The 24,343-nt window shown below is 38.8% G+C and overlaps 1 protein-coding gene across 1 annotated transcript in view; it reads left to right on the plus strand.

Moving 5' to 3' along the window:
* LOC142200001 (alanine aminotransferase 2-like) overlaps positions 1-24,044 on the plus strand; it is an 83,726-nt gene extending 59,682 nt beyond the window's left edge. Inside the window, exons 6-11 of the mRNA XM_075269984.1 lie at positions 7,968-8,047; positions 8,179-8,315; positions 20,367-20,538; positions 21,263-21,418; positions 23,603-23,715; positions 23,954-24,044. Coding sequence (XP_075126085.1) covers positions 7,968-8,047; positions 8,179-8,315; positions 20,367-20,538; positions 21,263-21,418; positions 23,603-23,715; positions 23,954-24,044 — 749 coding nt within the window. The remainder of the gene's footprint in view (positions 1-7,967; positions 8,048-8,178; positions 8,316-20,366; positions 20,539-21,262; positions 21,419-23,602; positions 23,716-23,953) is intronic.
* The last annotated feature ends 299 nt before the right edge of the window (positions 24,045-24,343 follow it).

Consider the following 24,343-nt stretch of genomic DNA (forward strand, 5'->3'; position numbering starts at 1 on the left):
GTGACATAGATACTAGTGCCCATAGTAACACGTGCCATAGATACTAGTGCCCATAGTAACACTGACATAGATACTAGTGCCCATAGTAACACGTGACATAGATACTAGTGCCCATAGTAACACGTGACATAGATACTAGTGCCCATAGTAACACTGACATAGATACTAGTGCCCATAGTAACACTGATATAGATACTAGTGCCCATAGTAACACTGACATAGATACTAGTGCCCATAGTAACACTGACATAGATACTAGTGCCCATAGTAACACTGACATAGATACTAGTGCCCATAGTAACACTGACATAGATACTAGTGCCCATAGTAACACTGACATAGATACTAGTGCCCATAGTAACACTGACATAGATACTAGTGCCCATAGTAACACGTGACATATATACTGGTGCCCATAGTAACACGTGACATAGATACTAGTGCCCATAGTAACACTGACATAGATACTAGTGCCCATAGTAACACTGACATAGATACTAGTGCCCATAGTAACACGTGACATAGATACTAGTGCCCATAGTAACACTGACATAGATACTAGTGCCCATAGTAACACGTGACATATATACTGGTGCCCATAGTAACACGTTACACAGTTACTGGTGCCCTTTATGGTCTCTTGCAGGGAAATATTCACAACTGTTTTTAGTATCATACAGTATGATTGTTAGGGAATAGCCAGATGATAATTCCCCCAGAAGCTGCTGGTGAACCCTGGTGGGAGGGGCACAAGGGACAGTGAGCCCTAAGCTTTCCCTTCCTATTGCCAGACCCTATCCTAGGTAATAGGCGGCAACCACGAGGACAATCCCTCCCTGAATACGTGAAACACAAAACGCAGACAAGACGAACAACAACAAAGGGAGGTCAGCTAGTCAGGGGTCAGTAACAGTAGAGCGATGCAGTGCCAAATCAGAGTCCACAAGAATAGTCAGTAGGGAAGCCAGAGGTCAAGGATCAACATACAAGTAATTAACAGCAAGAGAAACCAGAAAGCAAGAGGCAACATTGTCTTCAATGGAAAACCACAAAAAGAATTGTCAAAAAGCCAAATTGGATCTAATTCCACAGCAAACATAAAAAGGGGGTGGACAAAAGTATAGGCACTGTTTGAAAAATCATGTGATGCTTCTGTAATTAGTGTAATTACCAGCACCTGTTACTTACCTGAGGCACCTAACAGGTGGTGGCAATAACTAAATCACACTTGCAGCCAGTTGAAATGGATTAAAGTTGACTCCACCTCTGTCCTGTGTCCTTGTGTGACCACATTGAGCATGGAGAAAAGAAAGAAGACCAAAGAACTGTCTGAGGACTTGAGAAGCAAAATTGTGAGGAAGCCTGAGCAATCTCAAGGCTACAAGTCCATCTCCAAAGCCCTGAATGTTCCTGTGTCTACCGTGCGCAGTGTCAGTAAGAAGTGTAAAGCCCATGGCCCTGTGGCTAACCTCCCGAGATGTGGACGGAGAAGAAACATTGACGAGAGATTTCACCGCAAGATTGTGCGGATGGTGGATAAAGAACCTCTACTAACATCCAAACAAGTCCAAGCTGCCCTGCAGTCCGAGGGGACAACAGTGTCACCCCGTACTATCCAGCGTCAGCGTCTGAATGAGAAGGGACTGTATGGTAGGAGACCCAGGAAGACCCCACTTCTTACCCACAGACAGAAGCCAGGCTGGAGTTTGCCAAAACTTACCTGAGAAAGCCAAAACCGTTCTGGAAGAATGTTCTCTGGTCAGAGGAGACAAAAGTAGGAGAAGGCCTCAACATAGAGTCAAACCTCCCAACTTTTGAAGAACTGAAAGAGGGACAAAATGTGAAAAATTTGCCCCCGCCCACTTTTGTTTTGACTCCGCCCACTCGTTAATTTTTCATGTGCCCGCACACAGTATAATCTTCCTACAGTCACCCGTAAATTATATGTCCCCCCTCTATCTCTCCCCTAGTTTCATATATACCCTTCATCTGCCCCCAGTTTCATGTCCCCTACATCTCTGCCCCCAGATTGATGTCCTCTCCATCTCTGCCCCCAGATTCATGTCCCCACATCTCTGCCCCCAGTGTCATGCTGTCTTCTCCTTCATCTGCCCCCAGTTTTACGTTCCACCTCCACATTACACTTACCTTGTCCTCCGCTCCCTCGCCGCTCTCTGCGCGCCTCTCTTGCTGACACATGCGGCTGAAGCGAGGAGCTGACCTGTGTCAGCTCTTCGCTTCGCCGCCGGCTCCTCTACAATCCAGGAGCCGGAGGCAGCGGCGAAGCCAGGAGCCCCCAGATTCATGTCCCTCCATCTCTGCCCCCAGATTCATGTCCCCCATCTCTGCCCCCAGATTCATGTCCCCCATCTCTGCCCTCAGATTCATGTCCCCCCATCTTTGCCCCCAGATTCATGTCCCTCCATCTCTGCCCCCAGATTCATGTCCCCCATATCTGCTCCCAGATTCATGTCCCCTCCATCTTTGCCCCCAGATTCATGTCCCCTCCATCTCTGCCCCCAGATTCATGTCCCTCCATCTCTGCCCCCAGATTCATGTCCCCTCCATCTTTGCCCCCAGATTCATGTCCCCACATCTCTGCCCCCAGTGTCATGCCGTCTTCTCCTTCATCTGCCCCCAGTTTTACGTTCCACCTCCACATTACACTTACCTTGTCCTCCGCTCCCTCGCCGCTCTCTGCGCGCCTCTCTTGCTGACACATGCGGCTGAAGGAAGGCTGTGTCAGCTCCTTGCTTCGCCGCTGCGTGTCTCTCTCGCTGACACATATGCGGCTGAAGCGAGGAGCTGACCTGTGTCAGCTCTTCGCTTCGCCGCCGGCTCCTCTACAATCCAGGAACCAGCGGCAGCCGCATATGTGTCAGCGAAAGAGACACGCAGCGGCGAAGCGAGGAGCTGACCTGTGTCAGCTCCTTGCTTCAGCCGCATATGTGTTCAACTCAGATCTGCGTCCTCTGGACGCAGATCTGAGTTGAAATCGGGACATACCTCCCTTCAACCGGGACCGCGGGACATGTCACCCAAATCGTGACTGTCCCGCGGAAATCGGGACGGTTGGGAGGTATGTAGAGTTTACAGGAAAAAAAGAGGTCTTCAAAGAGAAGAAGACACCCCCTACAGTCAGACATGGCGGAGGTCCCTGATGTTTTGGGGTTGCTTTGCTGCCTCTGGCACTGGACTGCTTGACCGTGTGCATGGCATTATGAAGTCTGAAGACGACCAACACATTGTGCAGCATCATGTAGGGCCCAGTGTGAGAAAGGGGGGTCTCCCTCAGAGGTCAGGGCTCTTCCAGCAGGACAAGGACCCAAAACACACTTCAGGTCAGCACTAGAAAATGGTGGTGAGAGAAAGCCCTGGAGACTTGTAAAGTGGCAGCAATGAGTCCAGCCCTGAATCCCATAGAACGCCTGTGGGGGAGAGGGAGAGATCTCTTGGTGGCAGTTTGGAGAAGGCCCCCTTCACATCTCAGGGGGGACCGCGAGCAGTTTGCCAAAGAAGAAGGGTCTAAGATTCCAGCAGAGCCTTGTAAGAAACTCATTGCTGGTTAGCGGAAGCGGTTGTGCGCAGTTATTGTGTCTAAAGGTTGTGCTACCAAGTATTAGGCTGAGGGCGCCAATACTTCTGTCCGCACCAGTTCTGTAGTTTTGTGTAAAATGATCAATGATGTGACTTTTATTTCATTCTCTTTTGTGTTTTTTCATTGCAAGCAAAATAAATGAAGATATTACCAAAGAGTTTGTGCTGTGTAATCATTATCTGGGGGGCACCGAGGATTATCTGACAGGACTGCAGGGGGCGATACTTATACTGTATATACCCTGTGTCACTTATATACTATATAAGAGTCTGTGCTGTGTAATCATTATCTGGGGACAGAGAGGATTATCTGACAGGACTGCAGGGGGCGATACTTATACTGTATATACCCTGTGTCACTTATATACTATATAAGAGTTTGTGCTGTGTAATCATTATCTGGGAGACACCGAGGATTATCTGACAGGACTGCAGGGGGGGGGGGGGCGATACTTATACTGTATATACCCTGTGTCACTTATATACTATATAAGAGTCTGTGCTGTGTAATCATTATCTGGGGACAGCGAGGATTATCTGACAGGACTGCAGGGGGTGATACTTATACTGTATATACCCTGTGTCACTTATATACTATATAAGAGTCTGTGCTGTGTAATCATTATCTGGGGACAGCGAGGATTATCTGACAGGACTGCAGGGGGCGATACTTATACTGTATATACCCTGTGTCACTTATATACTATATAAGAGTCTGTGCTGTGTAATCATTATCTGGGGACAGTGAGGATTATCTGACAGGACTGCAGGGGGCGATACTTATACTGTATATACCCTGTGTCACTTATATACTATATAAGAGATTGTGCTGTGTAATCATTATCTGGGAGACACCGAGGATTATCTGACAGGACTGCAGGGGGCGATACTTATACTGTATATACCCTGTGTCACTTATATACTATATAAGAGTCTGTGCTGTGTAATCATTATCTGGGGGACACCGAGGATTATCTGACAGGACTGCAGGGGGCGATACTTATACTGTATATACCCTGTGTCACTTATATACTATATAAGAGTTTGTGCTGTGTAATCATTATCTGGGGGACAGCGAGGATTATCTGACAGGACTGCTGGGGGCGATACTTATACTGTATATACCCTGTGTCACTTATATACTATATAAGAGTCTGTGCTGTGTAATCATTATCTGGGGACAGTGAGGATTATCTGACAGGACTGCAGGGGGCGATACTTATACTGTATATACCCTGTGTCACTTATATACTATATAAGAGATTGTGCTGTGTAATCATTATCTGGGAGACACCGAGGATTATCTGACAGGACTGCAGGGGGCGATACTTATACTGTATATACCCTGTGTCACTTATATACTATATAAGAGTCTGTGCTGTGTAATCATTATCTGGGGGACACCGAGGATTATCTGACAGGACTGCAGGGGGCGATACTTATACTGTATATACCCTGTGTCACTTATATACTATATAAGAGTTTGTGCTGTGTAATCATTATCTGGGAGACACCGAGGATTATCTGACAGGACTGCAGGGGGGGGGGGGCGATACTTATACTGTATATACCCTGTGTCACTTATATACTATATAAGAGTCTGTGCTGTGTAATCATTATCTGGGGACAGCGAGGATTATCTGACAGGACTGCAGGGGGTGATACTTATACTGTATATACCCTGTGTCACTTATATACTATATAAGAGTCTGTGCTGTGTAATCATTATCTGGGGACAGCGAGGATTATCTGACAGGACTGCAGGGGGCGATACTTATACTGTATATACCCTGTGTCACTTATATACTATATAAGAGTCTGTGCTGTGTAATCATTATCTGGGGACAGTGAGGATTATCTGACAGGACTGCAGGGGGCGATACTTATACTGTATATACCCTGTGTCACTTATATACTATATAAGAGATTGTGCTGTGTAATCATTATCTGGGAGACACCGAGGATTATCTGACAGGACTGCAGGGGGCGATACTTATACTGTATATACCCTGTGTCACTTATATACTATATAAGAGTCTGTGCTGTGTAATCATTATCTGGGGGACACCGAGGATTATCTGACAGGACTGCAGGGGGCGATACTTATACTGTATATACCCTGTGTCACTTATATACTATATAAGAGTTTGTGCTGTGTAATCATTATCTGGGGGACAGCGAGGATTATCTGACAGGACTGCGGGGGGCGATACTTATACTGTATATACCCTGTGTCACTTATATACTATATAAGAGTTTGTGCTGTGTAATCATTATCTGGGGGACAGCGAGGATTATCTGACAGGACTGCAGGGGGCGATACTTATACTGTATATACCCTGTGTCACTTATATACTATATAACAGTCTGTGCTGTGTAATCATTATCTGGGGGACAGCGAGGATTATCTGACAGGACTGCAGGGGGCGATACTTATACTGTATATACCCTGTGTCACTTATATACTATATAAGAGTCTGTGCTGTGTAATCATTATCTGGGGGACAGCGAGGATTATCTGACAGGACTGCAGGGGGCGATACTTATACTGTATATACCCTGTGTCACTTATATACTATATAAGAGTTTGTGCTGTGTAATCATTATCTGGGGACAGCGAGGATTATCTGACAGGACTGCAGGGGGCGATACTTATACTGTATATACCCTGTGTCACTTATATACTATATAAGAGTCTGTGCTGTGTAATCATTATCTGGGGGACAGCGAGGATTATCTGACAGGACTGCAGGGGGCGATACTTATACTGTATATACCCTGTGTCACTTATATACTATATAAGAGTCTGTGCTGTGTAATCATTATCTGGGGGACAGTGAGGATTATCTGACAGGACTGCAGGAGGCGATACTTATACTGTATATACCCTGTGTCACTTATATACTATATAAGAGTTTGTGCTGTGTAATCATTATCTGGGGGACAGCGAGGATTATCTGACAGGACTGCAGGGGGCGATACTTATACTGTATATACCCTGTGTCACTTATATACTATATAAGAGTTTGTGCTGTGTAATCATTATCTGGGGGACAGCGAGGATTATCTGACAGGACTGCAGGGGGCGATACTTATACTGTATATACCCTGTGTCACTTATATACTATATAAGATTTTGTGCTGTGTAATCATTATCTGGGGACAGTGAGGATTATCTGACAGGACTGCAGGGGGCGATACTTATACTGTATATACCCTGTGTCACTTATATACTATATAAGAGTTTGTGCTGTGTAATCATTATCTGGGGGACAGCGAGGATTATCTGACAGGACTGCAGGGGGCGATACTTATACTGTATATACCCTGTGTCACTTATATACTATATAAGAGTTTGTGCTGTGTAATCATTATCTGGGGGACAGCGAGGATTATCTGACAGGACTGCAGGGGGCGATACTTATACTGTATATACCCTGTGTCACTTATATACTATATAAGAGTTTGTGCTGTGTAATCATTATCTGGGGACAGTGAGGATTATCTGACAGGACTGCAGGGGGCGAGACTTATACTGTATATACCCTGTGTCACTTATATACTATATAAGAGTTTGTGCTGTGTAATCATTATCTGGGGGACAGCGAGGATTATCTGACAGGACTGCAGGGGGCGATACTTATACTGTATATACCCTGTGTCACTTATATACTATATAAGAGTTTGTGCTGTGTAATCATTATCTGGGGGACAGCGAGGATTATCTGACAGGACTGCAGGGGGCGATACTTATACTGTATATACCCTGTGTCACTTATATACTATATAAGAGTCTGTGCTGTGTAATCATTATCTGGGGGACAGTGAGGATTATCTGACAGGACTGCAGGGGGCGATACTTATACTGTATATACCCTGTGTCACTTATATACTATATAAGAGTCTGTGCTGTGTAATCATTATCTGGGGGACAGCGAGGATTATCTGACAGGACTGCAGGGGGCGATACTTATACTGTATATACCCTGTGTCACTTATATACTATATAAGAGTCTGTGCTGTGTAATCATTATCTGGGGACACCGAGGATTATCTGACAGGACTGCAGGGGGCGATACTTATACTGTATATACCCTGTGTCACTTATATACTATATAAGAGTCTGTGCTGTGTAATCATTATCTGGGGGACAGCGAGGATTATCTGACAGGACTGCAGGGGGTGATACTTATACTGTATATACCCTGTGTCACTTATATACTATATAAGAGTCTGTGCTGTGTAATCATTATCTGGGGGACAGCGAGGATTATCTGACAGAACTGCAGGGGGGCCAATACTTTTGTTCAACACTGTACATGACTATTACGTTATTACGTCAGGTGAGATTTCAGTATTTTTATCCCCAGGACACGTCCTGAGCCGGGAGAACATCTCAGAGCTGATCCACCTGGCGGCCGAGGAGAAGCTGCTGATCCTGGCGGATGAGGTATAGTCCGATGTGAATGATATATGGGTACTGCAGGTGGCATTGTCCGGGCACTATATGGCAGTACAGGGTGGTGCTATATACAGAATAAATCATGTTCTGTCTGTACATCCGTCTCCTTCTCCTCTCAGGTTTATCAGGACAATGTCTTCAGGGCCGGCGCTACTTTCCATTCTTTTAAAAAGGTTCTGTATGAAATGGGCCCTGAGTACTCGGAGCAGGTACAGCTCATATCAGTCAACTCCATCTCCAAGGGAATCACCGGAGAGTGAGAACTCATCATATCTATCTATCTATCTATCTATCTATCTATCTATCTATCTATCTATCTATCTCCTATCTATCTATATCCTATCTATCTATATCCTATCTATCTAGCTATCTATCTATCTATCTATCTATCATCTATCTATCTCCTATCTATCTATCTATCTATCTATCTCCTATCTATCATCTATCTATCTATCATCTATCTATCTCCTATCTATCTCCTATCTATCTATCTATCTATCTATCTATCTATCTATCTCCTATCTATCTATCTCCTATCTATCTATCTATCTATCTATCTATCTATCTATCTATCATCTCCTATCTATCATCTATCTATCTATCTATTTATCTATCTATCTATCTATCTCCTATCTATCTATCTATCTATCTATCTATCTATCTATCCATCTCCTATCTATCTATCTATCTCCTATCTATCTATCTATCTATCTATCTATCTAGCTATCTATCTATCTCCTATCTATCTATCATCTATCTATCTCCTATCTATCTATCTCCTATCTATCTATCTCCTATCTATCTATCTATCCATCCATCTATCTCCTATCTATCCATCTATCTATCTATCTCCTATCTATCTATCTATCTATCTCTCTATCTCCTATCTATCTATCTATCTCCTATCTATCTCCTATCTATCTATCTATCTCCTATCTATCTATCTATCTATCTATCTATCTATCTATCTCCTATCTATCTATCTCCTATCTATCTATCTATCTATCTATCTATCTATCTATCTATCTATCTCCTATCTATCTATCTATCATCTATCTATCTATCTATCATCTATCTATCTCCTATCTATCTATCTATCTCTCTATCTATCTCTCTATCTATCTCTCTATCTATCTCTCTATCTCCTATCTATCTATCTACCTCCTATCTATCTATCTCCTATCTATCTATCTATCTACCATCTATCTATCTACCTCCTATCTATCTATCTCCTATCTATCTATCTATCTATCTATCTATCTATCTATCTATCTATCTATCTATCTATCATCTATCATCTATCTATCATCTATCTATCTCCTATCTATCTATCTATCTATCTCCTATCTATCTATCTATCTATCTATCTATCTATCTATCTCCTATCTATCTATCTATCTATCTCCTATCTATCTATCTATCTATCTATCTATCTATCTATCTATCTATCATCTCCTATCTATCATCTATCTATCTATCTATCTCCTATCTATCTATCTATCTATCTATCTATCTATCTATCTATCTCCTATCTATCTATCTATCTCCTATCTATCTATCTCCTATCTATCTCCTATCTATCTATCTATCTCCTATCTATCTCCTATCTATCTATCTATCTATCTATCTCCTATCTATCTCCTATCTATCTATATCCTATCTATCTATCTCCTATCTATCTCCTATCTATCTATATCCTATCTATCTATCTCCTATCTATCTATCTCCTATCTATCTATCTATCTATCATCTATCTATCTCCTATCTATCTATCTATCTATCTATCTATCTATCTCCTATCTATCTATCTATCTATCTCCTATCTATCTATCTATCTATCTATCTATCTCCTATCTATCTATCTATCTATCTATCTATCTATCTATCTCCTATCTATCTATCTATCTATCTATCTATCATCTATCTATCTCCTATCTATCTATCTATCTATCTATCTCCTATCTATCATCTATCTATCTCCTATCTATCTATCATCTACCTATCTCCTATCTATCTATCATCTATCTATCTCCTATCTATCTATCTATCTATCTATCTATCATCTATCTATCTCCTATCTATCTATCATCTATCTATCTCCTATCTATCTATCATCTATCTATCTCCTATCTATCTATCTATCTATCTATCTATCTCCTATCTATCTATCTATCTATCTATCTATCATCTATCTATCTCCTATCTATCTATCTATCATCTCCTATCTATCATCTATCTATCTATCTCCTATCTATCTATCTATCTATCTATCTATCTATCTATCTATCTATCCATCTCCTATCTATCTATCTATCTATCTCCTATCTATCTATCTATCTCCTATCTATCTATCTATCTATCTCCTATCTATCTATCTCCTATCTATCTATCTCCTATCTATCTATCTATCTATCTATCTCCTATCTATCTATCTATCTATCTCCTATCTATCTATCTATCTATCTATCTATCTATCTCCTATCTATCTATCTATCTCCTATCTATCTATCTATCTATCAATCTCCTATCTATCTATCTATCTATCTCCTATCTATCTATCTATCTATCTATCATCTATCTATCTCCTATCTATCTATCTATCTATCTATCTATCTATCTATCATCTCCTATCTATCATCTATCTATCTATCTCCTATCTATCTATCTATCTATCTATCTATCTATCTATCCATCTCCTATCTATCTATCTATCTATCTCCTATCTATCTATCTATCTCCTATCTATCTATCTATCTATCTATCTATCTATCATCTATCTATCTATCTCCTATCTATCTATCTCCTATCTATCTATCTATCTATCTATCTATCTATCTCCTATCTATCTATCTATCTATCTCCTATCTATCTATCTATCTATCTATCTATCTCCTATCTATCTATCTATCTATCTCCTATCTATCTATCTATCTATCTATCAATCTCCTATCTATCTATCTATCTATCTCCTATCTATCTATCTATCTATCTATCTATCTATCTCCTATCTATCTATCTATCTCCTATCTATCTATCTATCTATCTCCTATCTATCTATCTATCTATCTATCTCCTATCTATCTATCTCCTATCTATCTATCTCCTATCTATCTATCTCCTATCTATCTATCTCCTATCTATCTATCTCCTATCTCTCTATCTATCTATCTATCTCCTATCTATCTATCTATCATCTCCTATCTATCTATCTCCTATCTATCTATCTATCTATCTATCTCCTATCTATCTATCTCCTATCTATCTATCTCCTATCTATCTCCTATCTATCTATCTCCTATCTATCTATCTATCTCCTATCTATCTATCTCCTATCTATCTATCTCCTATCTATCTATCTCCTATCTATCTATCTATCTATCTATCTATCTATCTCCTATCTATCTATATCCTATCTATCTATCTATCTCCTATCTATCTAGCTATCTATCATCTATCTATCTATCTATCATCAATCTATCTCCTATCTATCTATCTATCTATCTATCTATCTATCTATCTATCTCCTATCTATCTATCATCTATCTATCTATCTATCTATCTCCTATCTATCTATCATCTATCTATCTCCTATCTATCTATCTCCTATCTATCTATCTCCTATCTATCTATCTATCCATCCATCTATCTCCTATCTATCCATCTATCTATCTCCTATCTATCTATCTATCTATCTCTCTATCTCCTATCTATCTATCTATCTCCTATCTATCTCCTATCTATCTATCTATCTCCTATCTATCTATCTATCTATCTATCTATCTCCTATCTATCTATCTCCTATCTATCTATCTATCTATCTATCTCCTATCTATCTCTCTATCTATCTCTCTATCTATCTCTCTATCTATCTCTCTATCTCCTATCTATCTATCTACCTCCTATCTATCTATCTCCTATCTATCTATCTACCATCTATCTATCTACCTCCTATCTATCTATCTCCTATCTATCTATCTATCTATCTATCTATCTATCTATCTATCATCTATCTATCTCCTATCTATCTATCTATCTCCTATCTATCTATCTATCTATCTCCTATCTATCTCCTATCTATCTATCTATCTATCTCCTATCTATCTATCTATCTATCTATCTATCTATCTATCTATCTATCTCCTATCTATCTATCTATCTATCTATCATCTCCTATCTATCATCTATCTATCTATCTATCTATCTCCTATCTATCTATCTATCTATCTATCTATCTCCTATCTATCTATCTATCTCCTATCTATCTATCTCCTATCTATCTCCTATCTATCTATCTATCTATCTCCTATCTATCTCCTATCTATCTATCTATCTATCTATCTCCTATCTATCTCCTATCTATCTATATCCTATCTATCTATCTCCTATCTATCTCCTATCTATCTATATCCTATCTATCTATCTCCTATCTATCTATCTCCTATCTATCTATCTCCTATCTATCTATCTATCATCTATCTATCTCCTATCTATCTATCTATCTATCTATCTATCTATCTATCTCCTATCTATCTATCTATCTATCTATCTATCTCCTATCTATCATCTATCTATCTCCTATCTATCTATCTATCTATCTATCTATCTATCTATCTATCTATCTATCTATCATCTATCTATCTATCTCCTATCTATCTATCTATCTATCTATCTCCTATCTATCTATCATCTATCTATCTCCTATCTATCTATCATCTACCTATCTCCTATCTATCTATCTATCATCTATCTATCTCCTATCTATCTATCTATCATCTATCTATCTCCTATCTATCTATCATCTATCTATCTCCTATCTATCTATCATCTATCTATCTCCTATCTATCTATCATCTATCTATCTCCTATCTATCTATCTATCTCCTATCTATCTATCTATCTATCTATCATCTATCTATCTCCTATCTATCTATCTATCTATCTATCTATCTATCTATCTATCATCTCCTATCTATCATCTATCTATCTATCTCCTATCTATCTATCTATCTATCTATCTATCCATCTCCTATCTATCTATCTATCTCCTATCTATCTATCTATCTCCTATCTATCTATCTATCTATCATCTATCTATCTATCTCCTATCTATCTATCTATCTCCTATCTATCTATCTCCTATCTATCTATCTATCTATCTATCTATCTCCTATCTATCTATCTATCTATCTCCTATCTATCTATCTATCTATCTATCTATCTCCTATCTATCTATCTATCTATCTCCTATCTATCTATCTATCTATCTATCAATCAATCTCCTATCTATCTATCTATCTATCTATCTCCTATCTATCTATCTATCTATCTATCTATCTATCATCTATCTATCTCCTATCTATCTATCTATCTATCTATCATCTCCTATCTATCATCTATCTATCTATCTCCTATCTATCTATCTATCTATCTATCTATCTATCTATCTCCTATCTATCTATCTATCTCCTATCTATCTATCTATCATCTATCTATCTATCTATCTATCATCTATCTATCTATCTCCTATCTATCTATCTCCTATCTATCTATCTCCTATCTATCTATCTATCTATCTATCTATCTATCTCCTATCTATCTATCTATCTATCTCCTATCTATCTATCTATCTATCTATCTATCTCCTATCTATCTATCTATCTATCTCCTATCTATCTATCTATCTATCTATCAATCAATCTCCTATCTATCTATCTATCTATCTCCTATCTATCTATCTATCTATCTATCTATCTATCTATCATCTATCTATCTATCTATCTCCTATCTATCTATCTATCTCCTATCTATCTATCTATCTATCTCCTATCTATCTATCTATCTATCTATCTATCTCCTATCTATCTATCTCCTATCTATCTATCTCCTATCTATCTATCTCCTATCTATCTATCTCCTATCTATCTATCTATCTATCTCCTATCTATCTATCTATCATCTCCTATCTATCTATCTCCTATCTATCTATCTATCTATCTATCTCCTATCTATCTATCTCCTATCTATCTATCTCCTATCTATCTCCTATCTATCTATCTCCTATCTATCTATCTATCTATCTATCTATCTATCTATCTATCTATCTCCTATCTATCTATCTCCTATCTATCTATCTCCTATCTATCTATCTATCTATCTATCTCCTATCTATCTATATCCTATCTATCTATCTATCTCCTATCTATCTAGCTATCTATCATCTATCTATCTATCTATCATCAATCTATCTCCTATCTATCTATCTATCTATCTATCTATCTATCTATCTCCTATCTATCTATCATCTATCTATCTATCTCCTATCTATCTATCTATCTATCTATCTATCTATCTATCTATCTATCATCTATCTATCTCCTATCTATCTATCTCCTATCTATCTATCTATCTATCTATCTATCATCTATCTATCTATCTATCTATATATCTCCTATCTATCTATCTATCTATCTATCTATCTATCTATTTATCATCTCCTATCTATCATCTATCTATCTATCTATCTCCTATCTATCTATCTATCTATCTATCTATCTATCTATCTCCTATCTATCTATCTCCTATCTATCTCCTATCTATCTCCTATCTATCTATCTATCTATCTCCTATCTATCTATCTATCTATCTATCTATCTATCTATCTATCTCCTATCTATCTATATCCTATCTATCTATCTATCTCCTATCTATCTATCTATCTATCTATGAATCTATGAATGATATATGGGTACTGCAGGTGGCATTGTCCGGGCACTATATGGCAGTACAGGGTGGTGCTATATACAGAATAAATCATGTTCTGTCTGTACATCCGTCTCCTTCTCCTCTCAGGTTTATCAGGACAATGTCTTCAGGGCCGGCGCTACTTTCCATTCTTTTAAAAAGGTTCTGTATGAAATGGGCCCTGAGTACTCGGAGCAGGTACAGCTCATATCAGTCAACTCCATCTCCAAGGGAATCACCGGAGAGTGAGAACTCATCATATCTATCTATCTATCTATCTATCTATCTATCTATCTATCTATCTATATCCTATCTATCTATCTCCTATCTATCTATCTCCTATCTATCTAGCTATCTATCTATCTATCTCCTATCTATCTATCTATCTATCTATCTCCTATCTATCTATCTCCTATCTATCTATCTCCTATCTATCTCCTATCTATCTAGCTATCTATCTATCTATCTCCTATCTATCTATCTATCTATCTATCTCCTATCTATCTATCTCCTATCTATCTATCTCCTATCTATCTATCTATCTATCTATCTATCTATCTATCTATCTCCTATCTATCTATCTATCTATCTCCTATCTATCTCCTATCTATCTATCTATCTCCTATCTATCATCTATCTATCTATCATCTATCTATCTCCTATCTATCTCCTATCTATCTATCTATCATCTCCTATCTATCATCTATCTATCTATCTCCTATCTATCTATCTATCCATCTCCTATCTATCTATCTATCTATCTATCTATCTATCTATCTATCTATCTATCTATCTCCTATCTATCTATCATCTATCTATCTCCTATCTATCTATCTCCTATCTATCTAGCTATCTATCTATCTATCTATCCATCCATCTATCTCCTATCTATCCATCTATCTATCTATCTCCTATCTATCTATCTATCTATCTCTCTATCTCCTATCTATCTATCTATCTATCTCCTATCTATCTATCTATCTATCTATCTCCTATCTATCTATCTATCTCCTATCTATCTATCTATCTATCATCTATCTATCTATCTCCTATCTATCTATCTATCTATCTCTCTATCTCCTATCTATCTATCTCCTATCTATCTATCTATCTATCATCTATCATCTATCTATCTATCATCTATCTATCTCCTATCTATCTATCTCCTATCTATCTATCTATCTATCTCCTATCTATCTATCTATCTATCTATCTATCTATCTATCTATCTATTTATCATCTCCTATCTATCATCTATCTATCTATCTATCTATCTCCTATCTATCTATCTATCTATCTCCTATCTATCTATCTATCTCCTATCTATCTATCTCCTATCTATCTCCTATCTATCTATCTCCTATCTATCTCCTATCTATCTATCTATCTATCTCCTATCTATCTCCTATCTATCTATCTATCTATCTCCTATCTATCATCTATCTATCTATCATCTATCTATCTCCTATCTATCTCCTATCTATCTATCATCTCCTATCTATCATCTATCTATCTATCTCCTATCTATCTATCTATCCATCTCCTATCTATCTATCTATCTATCTATCTATCTATCTATCTATCTCCTATCTATCTATCATCTATCTATCTCCTATCTATCTATCTCCTATCTATCTAGCTATCTATCTATCTATCCATCCATCTATCTCCTATCTATCCATCTATCTATCTATCTCCTATCTATCTATCTATCTATCTCCTATCTATCTATCTATCTATCTATCTCTCTATCTCCTATCTATCTATCTATCTCCTATCTATCTATCTATCTATCTATCTCCTATCTATCTATCTATCTCCTATCTATCTATCATCTATCTATCTATCTATCATCTATCTATCTATCTATCTCCTATCTATCTATCTATCTATCTCTCTATCTCCTATCTATCTATCTCCTATCTATCTATCTATCTATCATCTATCATCTATCTATCTATCATCTATCTATCTCCTATCTATCTATCTATCTCCTATCTATCTATCTATCTATCTATCTCCTATCTATCTATCTATCTATCTATCTATTTATCATCTCCTATCTATCATCTATCTATCTATCTATCTATCTATCTATCTATCTATCTCCTATCTATCTATCTATCTATCTCCTATCTATCTATCTATCTCCTATCTATCTATCTCCTATCTATCTCCTATCTATCTATCTCCTATCTATCTCCTATCTATCTATCTATCTATCTCCTATCTATCTCCTATCTATCTATATCCTATCTATCTATCTCCTATCTATCTCCTATCTATCTATATCCTATCTATCTATCTCCTATCTATCTCCTATCTATCTATCTCCTATCTATCTATCATCTATCTATCTCCTATCTATCTATCTATCTATCTATCTATCTATCTATCTCCTATCTATCTATCTATCTCCTATCTATCTATCTATCTATCTCCTATCTATCTATCTATCTATCTATCTCCTATCTATCTATCTATCTATCTATCTATCTATCTCCTATCTATCTATCTATCTTCTATCTATCATCTACCTATCTCCTATCTATCTATCATCTATCTATCTCCTATCTATCTATCTATCTATCATCTATCTATCTCCTATCTATCTATCATCTATCTATCTCCTATCTATCTATCATCTATCTATCTCCTATCTATCTATCTATCATCTATCTATCTCCTATCTATCTATCTATCTCCTATCTATCTATCTATCTATCTATCATCTATCTATCTCCTATCTATCTATCTATCTATCATCTCCTATCTATCATCTATCTATCTATCTCCTATCTATCTATCTATCTATCTATCTATCTCCTATCTATCTCCTATCTATCTATCTATCTATCTATCTCCTATCTATCTATCTATCTCCTATCTATCTATCATCTATCTATCTATCTATCTATCTCCTATCTATCTATCTCCTATCTATCTATCTATCTATCTATCTATCTCCTATCTATCTATCTATCTCCTATCTATCTATCTATCTATCTATCTCCTATCTATCTATCTATCTCCTATCTATCTATCTATCTATCTATCAATCAATCTCCTATCTATCTATCTATCTATCTCCTATCTATCTATCTCCTATCTATCTATCTATCTATCTATCTCCTATCTATCTATCTCCTATCTATCTATCTCCTATCTATCTATCTCCTATCTATCTATCTCCTATCTATCTATCTCCTATCTATCTATCTCCTATCTATCTATCTATCTATCTATCATCTATCTATCTATCTATCTATATATCTCCTATCTATCTATCTATCTATCTATTTATCATCTCCTATCTATCATCTATCTATCTATCTATCTCCTATCTATCTATCTATCTATCTATCTATCTCCTATCTATCTCCTATCTATCTCCTATCTATCTATCTATCTCCTATCTATCTATCTATCTCCTATCTATCTATATCCTATCTATCTATCTATCTCCTATCTATCTATCTATCTATCTATCTATCTCCTATCTATCTATCTATCATCTATCTATCTATCTATCATCTATCTATCTATCTCCTATCTATCTATCTATCTATCTATCTCCTATCTATCTATCTCCTATCTATCTATCTCCTATCTATCTCCTATCTCCTATCTATCTATCTCCTATCTATCTATCTCCTATCTATCTATCTATCTCCTATCTATCTCCTATCTATCTATATCCTATCTATCTATCTCCTATCTATCTCCTATCTATCTATCTCCTATCTATCTCCTATCTATCTCCTATCTATCTATCTATCATCTATCTATCTCCTATCTATCTATCATCTATCTATCTCCTATCTATCTATCATCTATCTATCTCCTATCTATCTATCATCTATCTATCTCCTATCTATCTATCTATCATCTATCTATCTCCTATCTATCTATCTATCTATCATCTATCTATCTCCTATCTATCTATCTATCATCTATCTATCTCCTATCTATCTATCATCTATCTATCTCCTATCTATCTATCATCTATCTATCTCCTATCTATCTATCTCCTATCTATCTATCTATCTATCTATCTATCTATCTATCTATCTCCTATCTAATCTATCTCCTATCTATCTATCTATCTATCTACTATCTATCTATCTCCCTATCTATCTATCTCCCTATCTATCTATCTATCTATCTATCTATCTATCATCTATCTATCTATCTATCATCTCCTATCTATCTATCTCCTATCTATCTATCTCCTATCTATCTATCTATCTATCTATCTATCTATCTCCTATCTATCTATCATCTCCTATCTATCTATCTCCTATCTATCTATCTATCTATCATCTCCTATCTATCTATCTCCTATCTATCTATCTATCTATCTATTTATCATCTCCTATCTATCATCTATCTATCTCCTATCTATCTATCTATCTATCTATCTCCTATCTATCTATCTCCTATCTATCTCCTATCTATCTCCTATCTATCTATCTATCTATCTCCTATCTATCTATCTATCTATCTCCTATCTATCTATCTATCTATCTATTTATCATCTCCTATCTATCATCTATCTATCTCCTATCTATCTATCTATCTATCTATCTATCTATCTATCTATCTCCTATCTATCTATCTCCTATCTATCTCCTATCTATCTCCTATCTATCTATCTATCTATCTCCTATCTATCTATCTATCTCCTATCTATCTATCTATCTATCTATCTATCATCTATCTATCTCCTATCTATCTATCTCCTATCTATCTATCTATCTCCTATCTATCTATCTATCTATCTATCTATCTCCTATCTATCTATCTATCTACTATCTATCTATCTCCCTATCTATCTATCTATCATCTATCTATCTCCTATCTATCTATCTCCTATCTATCTATCTATCTATCTCCTATCTATCTATCTATCTATCTATCTATCTATCTATCTCCTATCTATCTATCTATCTATCTATCTATCTATCATCTATCAATCTATCATCTATCAATCTATCTCCTATCTATCTATCTCCTATCTATCTATCTCCTATCTATCTATCTCCTATCTATCTATCTATCTATCTATCTATCTATCTATCTATCTATCTATCTCCTATCTATCTATCTATCTATCTCCTATCTATCTCCTATCTATCTATCTATCTATCTATCTCCTATCTATCTATCTATCTATCTCCTATCTATCTATCTATCTATCTCCTATCTATCTATCTATCTATCTATCTATCTCCTATCTATCTCCTATCTATCTATCTATCTATCTATCTATCTATCTATCTATCTATCTATCTATCATCTATCTATCATCTATCTATCTATCTATCATCTATCTATCTATCATCTATCTATCTATCTATCTATCTATCTATCTATCTATCTCCTATCTATCTATCGATCTATCATATATCTATCTATCTCCTATCTATCTATCTATCTATCTATCTATCATCTATCTATCTATCTATCTATCTATCTATCTATCTATCTATCTATCTATCATATTTCTTCTCTATCTAGAATGATATGGATATTTCTATAGCTTCGTCCTTGTCTCTGTAATTAGGTGCGGGGCCCGGTCAGGATACATTGAGTTTGTGAATATTGATCCTGAAGTTTTTGAGGTTTTGCACATCCTAAAATCCTTTATTGAACCCGCTGTCCTTGGAGCTGTGATGTTGGACGTTATTGTGGACCCTCCACAGCCCGGAGACCCCTCTTATGAGACCTTCATGTTGGTGAGTGTAGTAGTGGATACAGAGAGGTTGTAACCGACCACAACGACCCCACGAGTGGCCGGGTGATAGATCCTTCTAGATCCTCATCAGCAACGACTACCATAGCACAGCTGGAAGAACAAAAGGACGGCGCTCTCAGGTCCAAAGGAATTTATTCAAAAAGAAGATTGCAATCTTCTTTTTGAATAAATTCCTTTGGACCTGAAAGCGCCGTCCTTTTGTTCTTCCATTGGTGCATCCTCCTGGTTTTTGACCAGTGTTATAGAGACGTGCTGCCACTCTCACTCTGACGAAGCCTAATATTGCTGAAAACGGAGTTGTGAACGGAGTCACAACCCGATCAGGTGAGAGGCCACCAGGTCCTGAGTTCTTTTCATAAAGACCAGATAATTCATCTATATATTTATAATAGACCATCTACACTATAAGTGTGCTCGGTATCTCTCTATTCTCTACCATAGCACAGCGTCCTCTTACACTAGAGAATACAGTGACCGGACCCCAAGGACCCCATAAAACATAGGGACCCCTCCCCAGGACTCTCATAGAACACATGACTATACCATAACAAGTATAGACTCTGCTGTTATAAATGGCAGCCAATCAGAATCCTCCATCAGTGATCCAAATGCAGATTAGAAATAAATTCTGCGAGGCGCAGTGCAGTTTTCTTACACACGGTGTGCCGATCCTCATGACATTTACTCCTTTATCTTATTCCCAGGAGAAGAAGACACTCCTCTATAATCTGGCAGAGAAGGCCCGGATCACCGAGAAGATCCTGAACCAGGCCCCCGGAATCTACTGTAACCCCATCCAAGGAGCCCTGTACGCCTTCCCAAGGATCCAGATACCCGAGAGGGCCGTCAGACTGGCACAGGTATCACCATAGTCATAGGTGGCAAATACTGAAAATCACTCCATCCATAGTCACTGTGACATCACACAATATGGCGGACACTCCATCCCTAGTCACTGTGACATCACACAATATGGCGGACACTCCATCCATAGTCACTGTGACATCACACAATATGGCGGACACTCCATCCCTAGTCACTGTGACATTACACAATATGGCGGACACTCCATCCCTAGTCACTGTCATACAAGATGGCGGACACTCCATCCCTAGTCACTGTTATATAAGATGGCGGACACTCCATCCCTAGTCACTGTCATACAAGATGGCGGACACTCCATCCCTAGTCACTGTCATACAAGATGGCGGACACTCCATCCCTAGTCACTGTCATACAAGATGGCGGACACTCCATCCCTAGTCACTGTCATACAAGATGGCGGACACTCCATCCCTAGTCACTGTTATATAAGATGGCGGACACTCCATCCCTAGTCACTATCATACAAGATGGCGGACACTCCATCCCTAGTCACTGTCATACAAGATGGCGGACACTCCATCCCTAGTCACTGTTATATAAGATGGCGGACACTCCATCCCTAGTCACTGTGACATCACACAATATGGCGGACACTCCATCCCTAGTCACTGTCATACAAGATGGCGGACACTCCATCCCTAGTCACTGTCATACAAGATGGCGGACACTCCATCCCTAGTCACTGTGACATCACACAATATGGCGGACACTTCATCCCTAGTCACTGTCATACAAGATGGCGGACACTCCATCCCTAGTCACTATCATACAAGATGGCGGACACTCCATCCCTAGTCACTGTGACATCACACAATATGGCGGACACTTCATCCCTAGTCACTGTCATACAAGATGGCGGACACTCCATCCCTAGTTACTGTTATATAAGATGGCGGACACTCCATCCCTAGTCACTGTCATACAAGATGGCGGACACTCCATCCCTAGTCACTGTCATACAAGATGGCGGACACTCCATCCCTAGTCACTGTCATACAAGATGGCGGACACTCCATCCCTAGTCACTGTCATACAAGATGGCGGACACTCCATCCCTAGTCACTGTCATACAAGATGGCGGACACTCCATCCCTAGTCACTGTCATACAAGATGGCGGACACTCCATCCCTAGTCACTGTTATATAAGATGGCGGACACTCCATCCCTAGTCACTGTCATACAAGATGGCGGACACTCCATCCCTAGTCACTGTCATACAAGATGGCGGACACTCCATCCCTAGTCACTGTGACATCACACAATATGGCGGACACTCCATCCCTAGTCACTGTCATACAAGATGGCGGACACTCCATCCCTAGTCACTGTCATACAAGATGGCGGACACTCCATCCCTAGTCACTGTCATACAAGATGGCGGACACTCCATCCCTAGTCACTGTCATACAAGATGGCGGACACTCCATCCCTAGTCACTGTCATACAAGATGGCGGACACTCCATCCCTAGTCACTGTCATACAAGATGGCGGACACTCCATCCCTAGTCACTGTCATACAAGATGGCGGACACTCCATCCCTAGTCACTGTTATATAAGATGGCGGACACTCCATCCCTAGTCACTGTCATACAAGATGGCGGACACTCCATCCCTAGTCACTGTCATACAAGATGGCGGACACTCCATCCCTAGTCACTGTGACATCACACAATATGGCGGACACTCCATCCCTAGTCACTGTCATACAAGATGGCGGACACTCCATCCCTAGTCACTGTCATACAAGATGGCGGACACTCCATCCCTAGTCACTGTCATACAAGATGGCGGACACTCCATCCCTAGTCACTGTCATACAAGATGGCGGACACTCCATCCCTAGTCACTGTCATACAAGATGGCGGACACTCCATCCCTAGTCACTGTCATACAAGATGGCGGACACTCCATCCCTAGTCACGGTCATACAAGATGGCGGACACTCCATCCCTAGTCACTGTCATACAAGATGGCGGACACTCCATCCCTAGTCACTGTCATACAAGATGGCGGACACTCCATCCCTAGTCACTGTCATACAAGATGGCGGACACTCCATCCCTAGTTACTGTTATATAAGATGGCGGACACTCCATCCCTAGTCACTGTCATACAAGATGGCGGACACTTCATTCCTTCTTCTCCCTTTCTTATAGGATCGTGATCAGGAACCTGATGACTTCTACTGCCATCTTCTGCTGGAGGACACGGGCATCGTGCTGTGCTCTGGTAATGGCTTTGGACAGGCAGCGGGGACTTACCACTTCAGGTAGGTCATTATTGCCATTTGTGGGGGTGAAGAAAAAGATTGTAGAGACACGAGGGCGGTAATAATGGAGGAAGGCAGATGACAACCTTTGGCTACAGTCAGATCAGTCTTATAGGGAACTTCAAGGTACGACCACAGAGACTGTCTGCCTGAGGGCCCCTATAGAGATTGCTATAGTGCCCCATAGAGCGCCTCCTCGCAGGCCTGTGATGTCATCGCGCTCCATTTTGTCTTGTAGGATCACTCTTCTCCATCCCATCGAAGAACTGAAATCCATCCTCCTGAAGATCACACAGTTCCACACAAGGTTTATGGCAGAATATTCCTGAGGGTCGGTGATCTGGCGATACCCCCGGCTGTCTCACAATGTCTTGTCCTATGAAGTCTCTATAGATGATGGCCCCCGGGCAGAGCGGCCCTTCAATAAACACATCTGCTGCTATGTCAGTGCTACACGGGTCTTCTACTTTCAGTGCAATGTTTTATAATGGTTTCTGCATTTTTCTAGATTTATACTTTGTCTCTAAGGGTGAACCTACCGCGTCTTATCTTCTGTCTTATCCTTGTACATGGGCGTGGCCTCTGGAGTTTCTAGAAGGTGGGTGGAGTTATCTAGAGCAATGTCCTC

This window comes from Leptodactylus fuscus, chromosome 4 (genome assembly GCF_031893055.1).
Source record: "Leptodactylus fuscus isolate aLepFus1 chromosome 4, aLepFus1.hap2, whole genome shotgun sequence".
NCBI classification, from domain to species: Eukaryota; Metazoa; Chordata; class Amphibia; order Anura; family Leptodactylidae; genus Leptodactylus; species Leptodactylus fuscus.